This window comes from Phaethon aethereus (genome assembly GCF_964289735.1).
Source record: "Phaethon aethereus genome assembly, chromosome: 12".
Classification (NCBI taxonomy): domain Eukaryota; kingdom Metazoa; phylum Chordata; class Aves; order Phaethontiformes; family Phaethontidae; genus Phaethon; species Phaethon aethereus.
In genome coordinates, this window is record NC_138588.1 from 18953374 (window position 1) to 18966763 (window position 13390).

Sequence of the window (13390 nt, forward strand, 5' to 3'; positions counted from 1 at the left end):
GATTTGTTGGGTTGTAAGAGGAAAATAAGATCTGGGACACAGAAGTCCCAAGTACATTCACCACGTACATACTTCATATTCAACCACAACTTATGCTTGAAAACATTTGTTTGATTACACAAAAGCCATGATAACCGACTGTATAAACAAGTACTAACTTAGAGAATGGTTGCTCATTCAGAATTAAAAAATAAATAGGCATAAGTCACATTCTGTAAAAATAGCTTGATCTGATAACCAAAATTTCTTCCCCTCTGTAAAAAAAGCCTAGGACATTCATAGGCACACCTACTATCACAAGAAAAGTAAGTGAAAAAGTATTTTTAATACACTGGACATTCTACTTGTACAGTTTGAAGGCCAATCCTAAAATGCACACTTTTCTAGGTATTCTATTAAGGAGAAAAGATAGAAGGGAAGTAAATTTCTAAGTATTTCAGAAAAAAGGATTGTAGGAAATAGTTGTGCTTATTGGAGGGTTTTATTTTCATTCAGCCTGTTTGTAGGCCTGTTCCTTAAGACCTGCATAAGCACATCTGTTCAACACAGCAGTCGCTTCTTTCAAAAGCTAGCATCACCTTTTTGTTAACCCTAAAGGACTAATCAGAGTAAATATCCTCAATCCTGCTAGATTACATTTGTCAGGGCTGTAGAACAGTCACTGGCTTGTGACTCACAGCACAGAACATTCTTTAAAAGGAAATAATCATAACTTCCCACAGAACCACATAATTCAGCACCTGCTGCCTGTTAGGACTACCTTGGCTAAATTACTGAAAACAGCAAGACAACATTTGGATATTGTTATATTCATTGTGTCCTTCGAAGAGATGTTAACTGCAGTTTGTGGCTCAGGTAGAACAATGAAATCATCCCCAGGCATCAAACTTCTCTCTTGGATAGGGTTAGTCTTCATCTAAAAGAAAAATTTCATCATGAACAATTACGAACACATAGATTACTTTCTCTTATGTTAAAACAGGAAAAAACGTGACCTACACTTGAAAATTTCACCAAGCAAAGGAAAACCTACTTGACCTTGTAAATCTCAAGACACCTTACACAAACACAGAAATTTTATACCAATGTTGATGATACGCAAGTTATTTTCTTTCCTCTTTGTGTGTGTGGTTACACACTGCTTCTTGCCCATGCACTGGAGAACTAACATTATTCAGAAAAACCTTAGGATGTCTAAAGACTGATTTTTTTTTGTGTGAAATTGCATAGCTCCCTCAATGCAACAGCATTCGAAAGGTCAATGTTCCATCACACAAAACCTCTAAGAAATAGCTATCTATTCAAACTATTTCACATAGTTTTAAGTATGTTTACATACTTCCAGCTTTAAACTCCATTGCTTCTTTCCTCCTTCAATTCGTTCAATAAGTGGCTCCCACACTGCATAGGTTTCATTGTAATAATGAATCTAAAGAAAGAATCAAAATTAAGTAAGGCATCTGAAAATAAAGGACTGTGTTCCTTCCAACAGCATTTAGTACAAAAAACATGAATAACAAAACAATCAATCTTCATTTTACATTTTGGAGATCTAGCATTAACTTTTAATGGCTTCAAAAAATTAATACACAGAAGCGTAATTCATCATACATTTTTCGTATATGACATCATTTCTGAAGAATTGACTACGTGGCTTGCGTTTAGAGCAGACAGCCTGATATCTCCTTATCTTTTTAACACCTTCACTTACTATAATGCAGACTCTATCCTCTCCTACACTGTTTAAGAGAATGACCGAGATCAAAAACTTAAAACGCCTCAAGTACTTCATTGTACTATGAAATAACAGTTAGTCTGGGCAAACTTTAGTCTGAAGCTGGTCCACCAGCACAACTCATTTAACTCATAGCGTACACCAAAGTTTTTACTTCCCTTCAGCCACTGCAAATACGAACAGAAGTTGTGGAAGAAATATTTCTGGATGCTCCCTTTCAGCTGTTTTCCTCATCCCTCCCCCCTTCTGGAACCTTCAGTGCCTCCCCCCAGTTGTGTATGATTAGGCATGCATCTCCCATACTCTATTATGGTGTGCACATGTAGCAATGAAAGAAGGCTACTTGTAATACTCGGTACAGAATGGAGTATGAGGCACATCTGGTAAACTGACAAAATATAACTAAGACGTAGTTAACCTATTGCACAGAGCAGCTGCACATTTGGTTGTATGAAGTTTTAACATACTGCCTCCATCTGATACCATCTCAGAATTTACCATATCTCAGGGAAAAGAGTTGCAACAGCTGGCAAAACAAATATGGTGTGATTACAATCCAAGATGCAGAGAAGTCTTTGAGAAAAGACTTTTTAACTTTGGTAACTTCTATCTTACCAACAAACACAATACTAGAGAAACAAACAAAAAAATGTGGGCAATAAGAGTTAAATATGAACATTCAACTAAGTCAAGCTCATTCTTCATACAGCAAAAAAGTGAATATGGAAAAATAATAGAGAAACAGAGAGGACTAGATTATTCCACAGTAGCAATAGTAGATTAAAATCTACTACTGATTGCAAAGTTTCTGTAAAAACCACATTATGCTTAGCCATACTTGTCTGACTACTAAAGAACTCCTAAAGGCATTACAGTTTAAACCTATTATTAACTTAGCTTATAGAAAGTGCACTAAAAAGTTACTTGAACATTATGAAGCATGCAGAAGTGTTTTAAACTGCTAACAGTTTGATTCTACATACCTCCAGTGACATATCAGCAGTGATCTCCATCAATGACGACCAGTTTTTGAGGACACCTGAAAACACAGATTCTACTAATAATAAAGGGACTGTACGATGTCCCAGACCACATTCTAAGGTGATCTGAACTGATTTCACTACAACATCAAACTTCTCTTGTTTCAGAATATGCTCACGGTCCTTAAAAGTTTCTGTTGCTTCTGTGGCTATATCAACACCAAGAAACCAAGCACTGCACTGATCTATAGACTTCACTTGCCACAAATTCTCAGAAACTTCAGTTGCTCCTTTAGAATCCTCCTCTGTTGTTTTGGGTTTTATGGCAGCCATAATGGTCATCACAGTATTCAGAATTATTGGCGAAATCTTGAACACAGAAAAAAAAAATCCTTTATAGCTCAAAATATTTTAAAACTGGCTAGCGTACAAAATATATGATAAATGGAAATGGCAAATAACTCTTGGGTTCTTCATACAGGTACACAGCATTAAAGGCCCTTAGAAGAGATGCAACTTGAATTCCAAGATAAAGAAATAGAATCCATTCATGGACCTCCTCTTATTTTCCTTTCCTACAAAATTTCCCAATTCCTCTCTCACTATCCCACAGGCTCAAGAAAAAAACTCTCAAATTGAAATTTCACTTTTACTGATACATGGTACTCCCATAACAGCAGTCAATATCAATCTTTTCCCTACTACACTGTAAAATGTGAATTTACTTTTAGAGATCTTCAAAGTGTTCAAAAAAGCATGTTATCAGAGTTATGTATACCATCATTTCAATTATCAGTACAGTATATCTGTCAAAAGCTTTATGCTTTAGGAACAATGTACTGTTGCTTACACTTTAAGATTTTACCACTGACCACCTTTTCAGATCACAAATGCAAGTTTGTGAACCTTTTATAGGAGACTTAGCAAATTACATTCAGAATGATCTTTACTATAGACACAATTATTAATTTACCTATTAAGAACAAGGAATTTCACATTATATATCATTCTGGAAATCATGTTAACAGCCTTAAAAATTTACATGCACTTGCGTGTATGCTCCTGCTTATAAGTCTCTCCGAAGAGAAAAATAGTGGTGGTGGTGGCAGGGGGAAGGGTTGTTTCATAAGTTTGGAAGAAACTGGTAGGAGGAATCCTAGTGTCTGAAGTATTTAAATTAGTCCTTTTTTGCCAAAAGAGTGCCAGAACAAGGAACACGTAATAATTTTTTCCACCACAGAGCAGCTCAAACAAGGATAAGTACCTATTTCTGGAACTAAACTAATGGGGAAAATGGAAATTTTAAAATGCAATACGTAAATTAAAAAACCCCAAGCTACGGTTTGAGAAACACACCTGTTCTTCCAAAGACAGTTTTAATAATATTACCTTTATAGTAAGTTCTTCTATTGTTACTACCACAGTTTGTAACCCTGAGATGTGAATCATATTTTCCATGACCAAAGAACATGGCTGTAACACCTGAGTGAAAAACATAATTTGATTATCAAGGCAACTCCTGGAAAGGAACCTTTTCAAACGGTCCTGTATTTTTTAATACCATAGAGCAAGGAGATGCTGATCCCATAAAACAACAACACATTTCAGAGTAACAGCATTCTCTCTATAGCATCATTCCAGCATCCAAATTTGCACAGAGGCAATTGTGTACTGGAAGGTTAAGAGTTAGTGAAATAAAAGGTTTTGACATAAAGCTTAAAAACCAGACAAAACCAAAGCCCAACACAGACTGACTGTATAGTCAAAAAAACACTAGGTCCTTAAGAAAACTACATGCATAAGGGAAGACAGCACATGCAAGATGAACCACACAGGTCACCTTTGCCACTCAATGCTCCCTGTCAGGAATGAGTAGACGCCAGGCAACATGCTGATCGGCATACTTTACTGCAACAAGTAAACTAATAGGCAGTAAACAAAGCTGCAGAGTGATATTCTCAGTCTTCAAAACCCCCTCATACAATTTCTTCACTAAGAAACTTTTAATTCAGTCTATGAACACTAGACAGGTTTTAGACAGAGCCCGGTGTGATGAAGTCTTGCACCTGCTAATAAAAGGTTCACCTTTAAATGACATACCAAAGATGCATGGTCCATTCCTACCTTCATAATAATCAATGATATGAAAACTGAATTTTCTGAGCGCTATGGGTATGCCAACTAAAGGACATGCCTGCCAACAGTTTTCATTACGTTTTTTCATTATGAAAAACAAATTTTCTTACTGTAGTAACACTCTTGTCATGTTTTTCTTTGAGAAAGGCACAGGCCAACACTTTGAAGCCCTTCACTTGAGCGGTCATCCTTTGTGCAATCTTTCCAGATGTCAGAGAAAAGTCACATTGGAAGGAAATTTTTAAGGCAGGGGCATCAGCATTAGTCAAATTAGCAACAAATACGATTTCTGGATCCATGATCACAGCTTTTACTGTCATATTTGGCCGTACAGATATTTCTGTGAAAATAAGTAAGAGAATCCCTTGAACATGAAAGATTTTAAAGCATTATTACATACATAATACCCAAACCATACATAAAAATCGCTACATAATTTTAAGGGTACAAATTTAACGAATAATGTCTCAATTTTTACAGGTATATTTTGCTGAAACTGAGTATCACACAGCATCTAAAAATCAGCAGCAAACTGGCTGTAAGTTTTGTTTTAAAGAAACTGTTTGTTTCAATATTGCAAAAAGACAGTATTAGTTCTATACACCGTAGTCAACCTAAGCACTGGCTCTACAAAGCCAACCTGGAAATTGTTATCTTCTGGCTCAATACCTAAAGTAACTAACTCCTTCAGAAGGAAGATTTAATAATTAAAGCCAAAGCAGTAACATACAATTTGTCTGAATAGCCACTCAGGCTTCAAAAAGAAGGAGAGAATCATATTATATTTATCTCCGTTAAAGGCAAGACACTCTTAGCGATGCATCAAGTTACTTTGGTTCTCAATGATAGGCAGTATAGTGGTGTGTGACCCTCCTGCACAGTAGGACTCATTTGGATTACTTGCACCTAATACTTGCTGGAAGTATCAGAATACCAAACCTATGCAATGGAACAGGTGCCAAGTTGAGGCTCTGTGCACTACAGGAAAAGCAAAGCAAGCTAAGCATCATGGGTTGCCGCCAGCAACACATTTGAGTAGTCCCCTGCAAGCGCCACTTTTCTGGAGCGTGTACCATCTTTCCCTCATCACAGTACTTTGTGCACATCTCCAAACAAGGGAAGAGGAGAGAAAGCGAACTGCTGACATCACTAGGGCAATTCATAAAACCTAAGGCTCACTCCTAGCACCCTGCAACGTTCCCCAAAAGAAAGGGTGCGCTGGGAACCAGCTAGACAACACAACCCACAGACTAGGTCTGACCACAACTCAGGCAAGCCTAGCAATCACTTAAAACCAATTGAAAAAAAAACACCAAAAAAAACAAACCACCTCAGAAGTGGTCTTTCTCACCCTTCTTTCATCATGTTTTACCTTCAGTCTTCAACCAAAAAGGACGCTTCCTTTGCGATATTACACAGGTAAAAATCCTGTTTAGCATGAGTGATTTTCAATATTTAGCTCCGCTGAACAGTACAACTACACTACAACACGGCAGTTTTAGAGCTACTACTACTTAAAACCGTCTATGGTATCAGTGGCCAATTTACACATTGTGAAGAATAAACTCATTTCTTAAGTCTGATAGCAAGATAGCATCTTGAAAGCTTTCGGATGATTTATTTTCAGTATGAAGTCTGCAAAGGAGGGGTGTGGGGGTGGGGGTTAAAGATCAGTTTTACAGACCTGTTTCTGGCTTGGATTTCCCAGAAGCAGCATGCTTTAATTGGAACTGTGCAGATCTTTCAGTTGAGGATGCTGGCATTGAGTTAATGAAAAAATCTGCTACTGTCAACAAAAACTCCATACTGGCACATATGTACAGCTTGTCAAGGACAGCAATGACTTCAGTTCCATTTTTATCCTGCTTGTAGCTTATATCTATCATAGAACTGTCGTTTTTGTCATCTTTCTTGTCTATCATTCTGGAAAACAAGTTTAATAAGAAATATTTCAAACATGATAACACATACATCTAGAAAAATAACGATGCGGAAGTAGTGCCATTTTTCTCCCCGTGCCATTTATGAGTAAGAATTATAACACAAGCAATCAGTGTTTCCTCCAGAAATAAGAGGATATAGACTACTCTAGCACACAAATTTTCTGTTAGTGTTTTGGAACTATGTATGCAGAGTGTAACAATCAGACTAAAGTTTCAGTGCATAGAACTCTCCATCTGAGGCCGATTGCTCTCTGCTCAGCAGTTCTACACAGTTTACTGTAATACCCAAGCCTCCCAGGTGGGGTTTTTTTGTTTTGGATAACCTGGGAAATCAACATATACAAGAAGAAACTTGTTTAACACTATTAAAATTATATCATTCATTGCTTTAGTGCACAGTATGACAGGCAACAACTGACAGCCCTACTAAGTTTTATCAATCCCATGTGAAGCAAAGTATAGAACAAGAAAACAGTCTTCCTCACAAATTGCATGGAGTTTTCCCATTTCTGACTCAAACTTACCTTGCAGTCACATTCTGAACTCCTTCTCTGAGATCATCCAGGGTACATGCCTTGAATTTAACATTAATGTCTATTGAGCCATCTGAAAACATCTTCCCTGATGATGCCATGAGATGCAGTCGGAGTTCACCAAGGCGTAACTTGTCGCTATGCAGCGAAAGCAGAGACTTCTACATAATGAGAAACAGTACCACTAATTACCACAGAACAAAGTAGTAAGCACGTTTCCCTTGCTGCTAGCCACATGCATTTTGATCCATGAATTGAAGGATCTGATTAGCCTGTTGCTGTCATCAGTCCTCCTATCATACAAGTAAGTCCAAAGAGACTCACTGAGAAAACAAAAAACCAAGTTGAGTTGTAGTAAAGTTGTTTCTTCGCCACATTTCTAGTGGTTGTTCAGAATGCGTGCCTGAAGGATAATCCATCTGAAATCTGAATCTCCTACCAGATAGGATCCCCCCACTCCTATCACACGAATTCATTTACAACTAGGACCCCAGCAATAAGCAGAAAGGATACGAAGAGGAAATGAAAATAAAATCCCATTACAGTGTATTTCTTCCAGGGATGCTCATTTCACAAGAACTTTTGAAACTGCACACCTCTCATACAAAAAGCACCACAAGTTCCTGCCTTATAGTTATTTTAAATGAAAAGCTACCACATGTTCACTATACACCAAGACTTACAAAGCAAGCACCTTCACATCTGGACAAAACATACTAAGTCATAAAACAAGGAAACATTGCACATCTTTCTCTTCTCTTTTCAGCACAGGAAGGATGTTCATTATTGCTCATGTTCAGGGATATACGTAAGAGGGAAGCATGGTCCATGTACAGCTTGGATCTGCTTCCTGACTATATAGGCACCATGCATAGAACTAGCATCATCTAGGCTAGCAATTCCTGCTTTTCAAATTTTTATTTTGCATAACTGGAATCAAGGCTTGAATGAATCTAATCAAATGGTGGGTGGTTTTGTGGGGTTTTTTTTGTTTGTTTTGGTTTGTTTTTTTAGTGTGATTTTTAGAAATGCACTTAAACCCTTCAAATTAAGGGCATTCTCTGCCCATAAAACCTCAAAGTTCCAGGATAAATTTCATAAGCTCCATAAGGCAAGCATTACAAAGCCAACACAACCAAGAAATCTCTTGGTTTTACTATCTTGAGTTTTGTCCCTCTGAGAAAGTGAAGTTCCCCACCCCATTTGTATGGTACAAGCTTTGTCACAAACCTGACTCATATCACGATTGTAGAGAGTTACTGAAAGTGACTCAAAATTAAAGTCAAATTTAAGCGTTGTATAACATTCCGCAGAAAACTGAACTGTAGAAACATTTTTTTGTCCAAAAGCAAAAGGAGGACCTGTCAATGAAAAGAAAATATTTTTACAGTTTTTAGAACACTGGGCTGGTGGATGGTTTTCTAGGTTTGGGGTTGGTTTTTTATTGGTTTTTGTTTTGGTTTGGTTTTTTAGAATTAAGATCAGCTCGTCACAAAAGAGGAAAAGCTCTAAATGTAGAGGACTACTCAAAAATCTGCACTTCTATTTACCCAATATCTCTTTGTTCTATTCAATGCATACTAAAATTACCTAGCACAGAGTGGTTTAAGAACCTCAAAAAAAGCTGTCATTAATTTACTGCAGTTCTGCATTTGCTTTAAGGAAGAACTACAGGAAGTATTAAGACAGCTCAAGGAGTCTGCACTACTCTTCCTTCCAGTTTCTCCTCACAGTATAGCAATTCAATTGTTGGTTGAACAGTAATTTTTTGACATTGAGAATGTTAAGTTTTGGACAAAAATGGGATTTAGGCAAAGTGTGAACAGTATTTCACCCAGAGACATACACTGTTTACATTAACACACTGTTTCAATACTAATAATATCCTTCATTGTTTTAATTGTGCATTAACATTCTAGGGTAGTTGGTTTGGCTTTTTTCAAACCATCTGCAACATATAACAGTCATTGATATAGACTGAAGAATACCATCCTACAAAAGATGAATTGCAAAAAACACACTACAAACTTTTGTTCATCAACAGGTCACACTCCATGTATGTGCATTCTTATCTTTAACTTTTCATGTACACAATACATATGTAACAATTAAGAAAAAGAATTTATGTACACACATGTAACTGCTTCAGATAAATATGATGTTCGAATTTGCAAATAGCCCTCTGTTGAAACATATTTGGCTTTTGAATTGAACATACCCTCACAGAAATCCGATTCATTTGGAACTTTCCCTTTTTTAAGTATCTGTGTATCTTCAATGTTCTCTTGCACAGTATTTGGCTGGGAAGAAGCCCCTCCAAGGTTTTCAAGTAAAATTTTCATGACAACAGTCAGATCATCTTCACTGAGTGCAATCTGTAAAGCGATAAACACACAAACTTAGTTTTTGGTAACAGTATTTCTTTCTAACACAGAATCCTGTCTTTACCAATAGTATGCAAATATTGAGAAGAAACAACATGCTGCTTCCACCATAAGCAAGCTGCCTAGTCAAAATGATCCTGGCCAAAACACCCTAAATAGTTTTCCCATTTTTTCTAAAATATCATTTGTTACTTGTTATGAACAGGAGTTACAACAAGAACTAACACTTTGCATGATAAACACTTTCTAGTCTTGTAAAGGCTGCTAAAACCAAAAAATGAGTAATTGATGATCATAAGCACTTCTTAACAATTCACTAATCTAGAAACGTAATGAAATAACATGAAAGCCAAGATTTACATTGTATACACTAAAGCAACTGTCATTCAGTAGGCCTTTAAAGAGTTAATGAATTTGAATCCAATTAGAACATAACATGATAGGGAAAAAAATAAGCAGTAATAAGTGACAAAATGCAGTCGCTTAGCCCGTAATACGTTGTGTTAAAATATTTTTTCTACATATAAAAAATATTTTTTTTTACCGGTACTCCTTCAATATCTTATTCCTCTGTGCTTCACCAGGGCTACATTTGGCCACAGCACAGATACAGGAATGAAATAGTGTGCTCAAAAAATTAAACGGGCCCCCATCTGTTTTTATGCACTTAAATCCATATGGTTAACGTAGGAAAAGAGAAAGTAAAGCCCTCCCTTTGCAAAGATATCAACCATAATTTTGAACTGTTGTATATTAGAGATCCACATCTACCCCTTTGATTTCTAATAAATCTACTTAAACACTCAAATAATATGAATATTACAGATTAAACAGTTTAAAATCTTAAATCCAGATTTTAAATGCCAACTCAACAGGTAACCTCAACGACTTTACTGACTGTTGAGTGAAAGTATAGCTCTCCAACAGAGCCCTGGAAAATATATATATAGGTTGTATTCTATTTGTATGCAGCTACATCAAAACTATTCATTATACAATATCAAAACTCTAACAGATCTATAAACTGGACAGTCAAGCTCAATGTCTTTTACCATTTTGTAAAGAATACAGACTGAAACAAGTTTACAAGCTTCTTAACTAGACTAAGTACTATTCTGGGAATATGTGTAACTTTTGATGTAGCTCTGATTTGCCATGATATTACCTGCATTGGTTTTAGGTCTCCTTTGATACCAATTGTTGGGGTCTTATGATACCAACTTGCTGCTAAATTTCTCTGGACCAGTAAAGTCAAACTCACAGGATGCAGAATTTCAGAATCTGGTTGAGAATCTGTGGATATAATGCACCTACAAAAGACAGTGGAAGCAGCAGAGGAAAAATGTTTAGTAGTTGCAGAATCCCAAATAATATCATACTAATCTAGCAGAATTATCAGTATACTTATTTTTAAATTACTAATAATGTGTGCTTACAAGAACACATGCCCAGGTATACACTTAAGATGAACTCAGTTACTGTCCTATCATTCCCTTCTTTCCAAGAAGCTTTAGAAACTGTAGACACGTGTCCCTATCTAAAAGCACTCCTAAACTTTGCAAGGGAAGGGACGGGACATTTCTTTGGTTTTAGTATGTTTTCATCACCTATCACATTTAAATAACAGAACAATGGTGCATATGGAACATGGACCTATTCTCTTTACAAACACTTTTCAACTCAGAAGAACACTCCATGGATACCTTGATAATTTCAAATGAGTTAGCTGCACATCCATGTTATCAATGACTGGAGGAAGAGAAGATTCATCTGCATACACCAGCTTGAATTCATTCTGAACTCTGATTAAGCCAAGATCAGCTACCATGGCATTATACGATGTTGAAGATTCAGGAACAACTATAACTGGAGCTTTCAAGTTGACATCCATTAAGAGACGGAAGCTCTTTTTGGCAAAGTCTTTCATGCTGGAAGCAGCCATTTCTGCTGCCTGGACAGTGACTGCAGTCAGGGCTTCTTGTGCCATTTGGAAATTGTTTAAGAAGTTCTATTGATAGGTAGTGAAAAAAGTAAGAGTTCTATGAGAGCAAGTAATCCTTGCAAAAAAGACAATCCCCAGGCAAAAGATAAATTTAAGAAAAATAGTACAGCTGTGGCAGAAATATGAAACTTCTAATCCAGCCATGCAAGTTTCAAAAGAGAAAAACGTTAAAATCATGCACAAGCTAAGACATTACTTGCTTATTTAATTTTTAAGATACTATTAAAAACTATCAACTCATTACTTGTTTTACCATCCTTCTCCTTTTTTGTTATTCTTCTATAAAGCAGTGCAACTTAAGTGACACTTCTTCAGCAAAATACTTCTATATGCTTGTACATCAGCTCACTGCAAGGTGCAGGTCACAAAGAGCTAATTACATTTTATTTTATTAAAAAAACTATTAATGTCAACAAAAGAACTGGATCTAATGTCTTACCAAGAGAGACATGAAGAATTTATGTAGGTAAATTATTTGGATGCAGCCCACTTTCAGAGACATTTTACCATCCACCTTTGACATATCAGCATAGGCTTCCCCAGCAGTAGCATCTGGATAAAGTGACAGGTTAAATCTAAACACTTCATCTCCCATTATGGAGACAGCCTAGAAGATTAAGTCCATATAGTTAATACTCCCAGGCAGTAATCTGTGGTAGAATTATTGCTTAAGTTATCAAATCAGAAATATTTCCACAAAAAGAACAATGGCAACTTATCAGCAATACTTGGATGCACATAAGCTAGGCACAAAAGGAAATTGAATCAGCTACTTCATGGCATGTCTCTTCTCACTTGGTTATCTATAGTTCATTTTATATTCAATTCATGCTACTCAGAATTAAACACATCAGTGCAAACATGATTAAAAAGAATTAAATATTGAATAGAGGCATGCTTTAATTTCCTTTATTTCAGGGAAGTAACCAATGAAGTTTTGCTTAATATTTGGTAAATCAGATCATATTTAGTACCATACAACACAGTAAAACAACTACAATACTGTCATTAAATAACTTAAAGCACTAGGTCTTTTTGTTTGTTTACAATCTGCACAACATATCACCTTTTTGTGGATTGTTTTTGGATCAACATTTGTAATTACAATGTCCTGAAGTCTGGAGAAGACTTTAATCTTTTTAGTTTTCATAGCTACAGATGCATCCATTCCTGATTTGAGACAAAAGGAAGATCACAATTTGTTTTAAGTGCATTTATTAAGTAAACGCTTTTTAAAAAAGCATTACTTATTACTGAATATAAAGAATAAGAATAGCTTAGAATCCAGCATTGTACTATATAACAACCTATGCCCAAGACAGAAGTCGTGACCTTACTACAGATGACAAATTTGCCAACATAAATTGACTCTAGGACTAGAGTAAAAATTCCCAACACTATCTAGGATCTACCTATGAAAAAAAGGAAGCTTCTGTTGTTTACAACATAGTGCCTTCATCTCTTTTAATTTTATTCCACTTAGACATTAATTGCCTTCTTTTTCAGAGTCAAACGTTTTCTTCCCTCACAGGCATTTTGGCTATTAAAATACTTAACTGCAATCATATCATACAATCAAAATATATTCAAACATGTTAGAGACACCTACAATGCACACACTAGCTTTTCAGAAGTGAATGGGGGCATAACATATTTCTTGCTACAACCAACCAATCT

The 13390-nt window shown here is 36.1% G+C and overlaps 1 protein-coding gene across 1 annotated transcript in view; it reads right to left on the reverse strand.

Annotated features, from left to right (window-relative positions):
- Window positions 1-13390, reverse strand: part of VPS13C (vacuolar protein sorting 13 homolog C) — a gene marked incomplete at both ends in the record, with an annotated part of 92249 nt that overhangs the window by 32969 nt on the left and 45890 nt on the right. Inside the window, 13 exons of the mRNA XM_082005262.1 lie at window positions 761-916; window positions 1340-1429; window positions 2719-3084; window positions 4105-4197; window positions 4962-5191; window positions 6536-6774; window positions 7319-7488; window positions 8558-8688; window positions 9546-9702; window positions 10877-11021; window positions 11415-11719; window positions 12153-12320; window positions 12780-12883. Coding sequence (XP_081861388.1) covers window positions 761-916; window positions 1340-1429; window positions 2719-3084; window positions 4105-4197; window positions 4962-5191; window positions 6536-6774; window positions 7319-7488; window positions 8558-8688; window positions 9546-9702; window positions 10877-11021; window positions 11415-11719; window positions 12153-12320; window positions 12780-12883 — 2354 coding nt within the window. The remainder of the gene's footprint in view (window positions 1-760; window positions 917-1339; window positions 1430-2718; window positions 3085-4104; window positions 4198-4961; window positions 5192-6535; window positions 6775-7318; window positions 7489-8557; window positions 8689-9545; window positions 9703-10876; window positions 11022-11414; window positions 11720-12152; window positions 12321-12779; window positions 12884-13390) is intronic.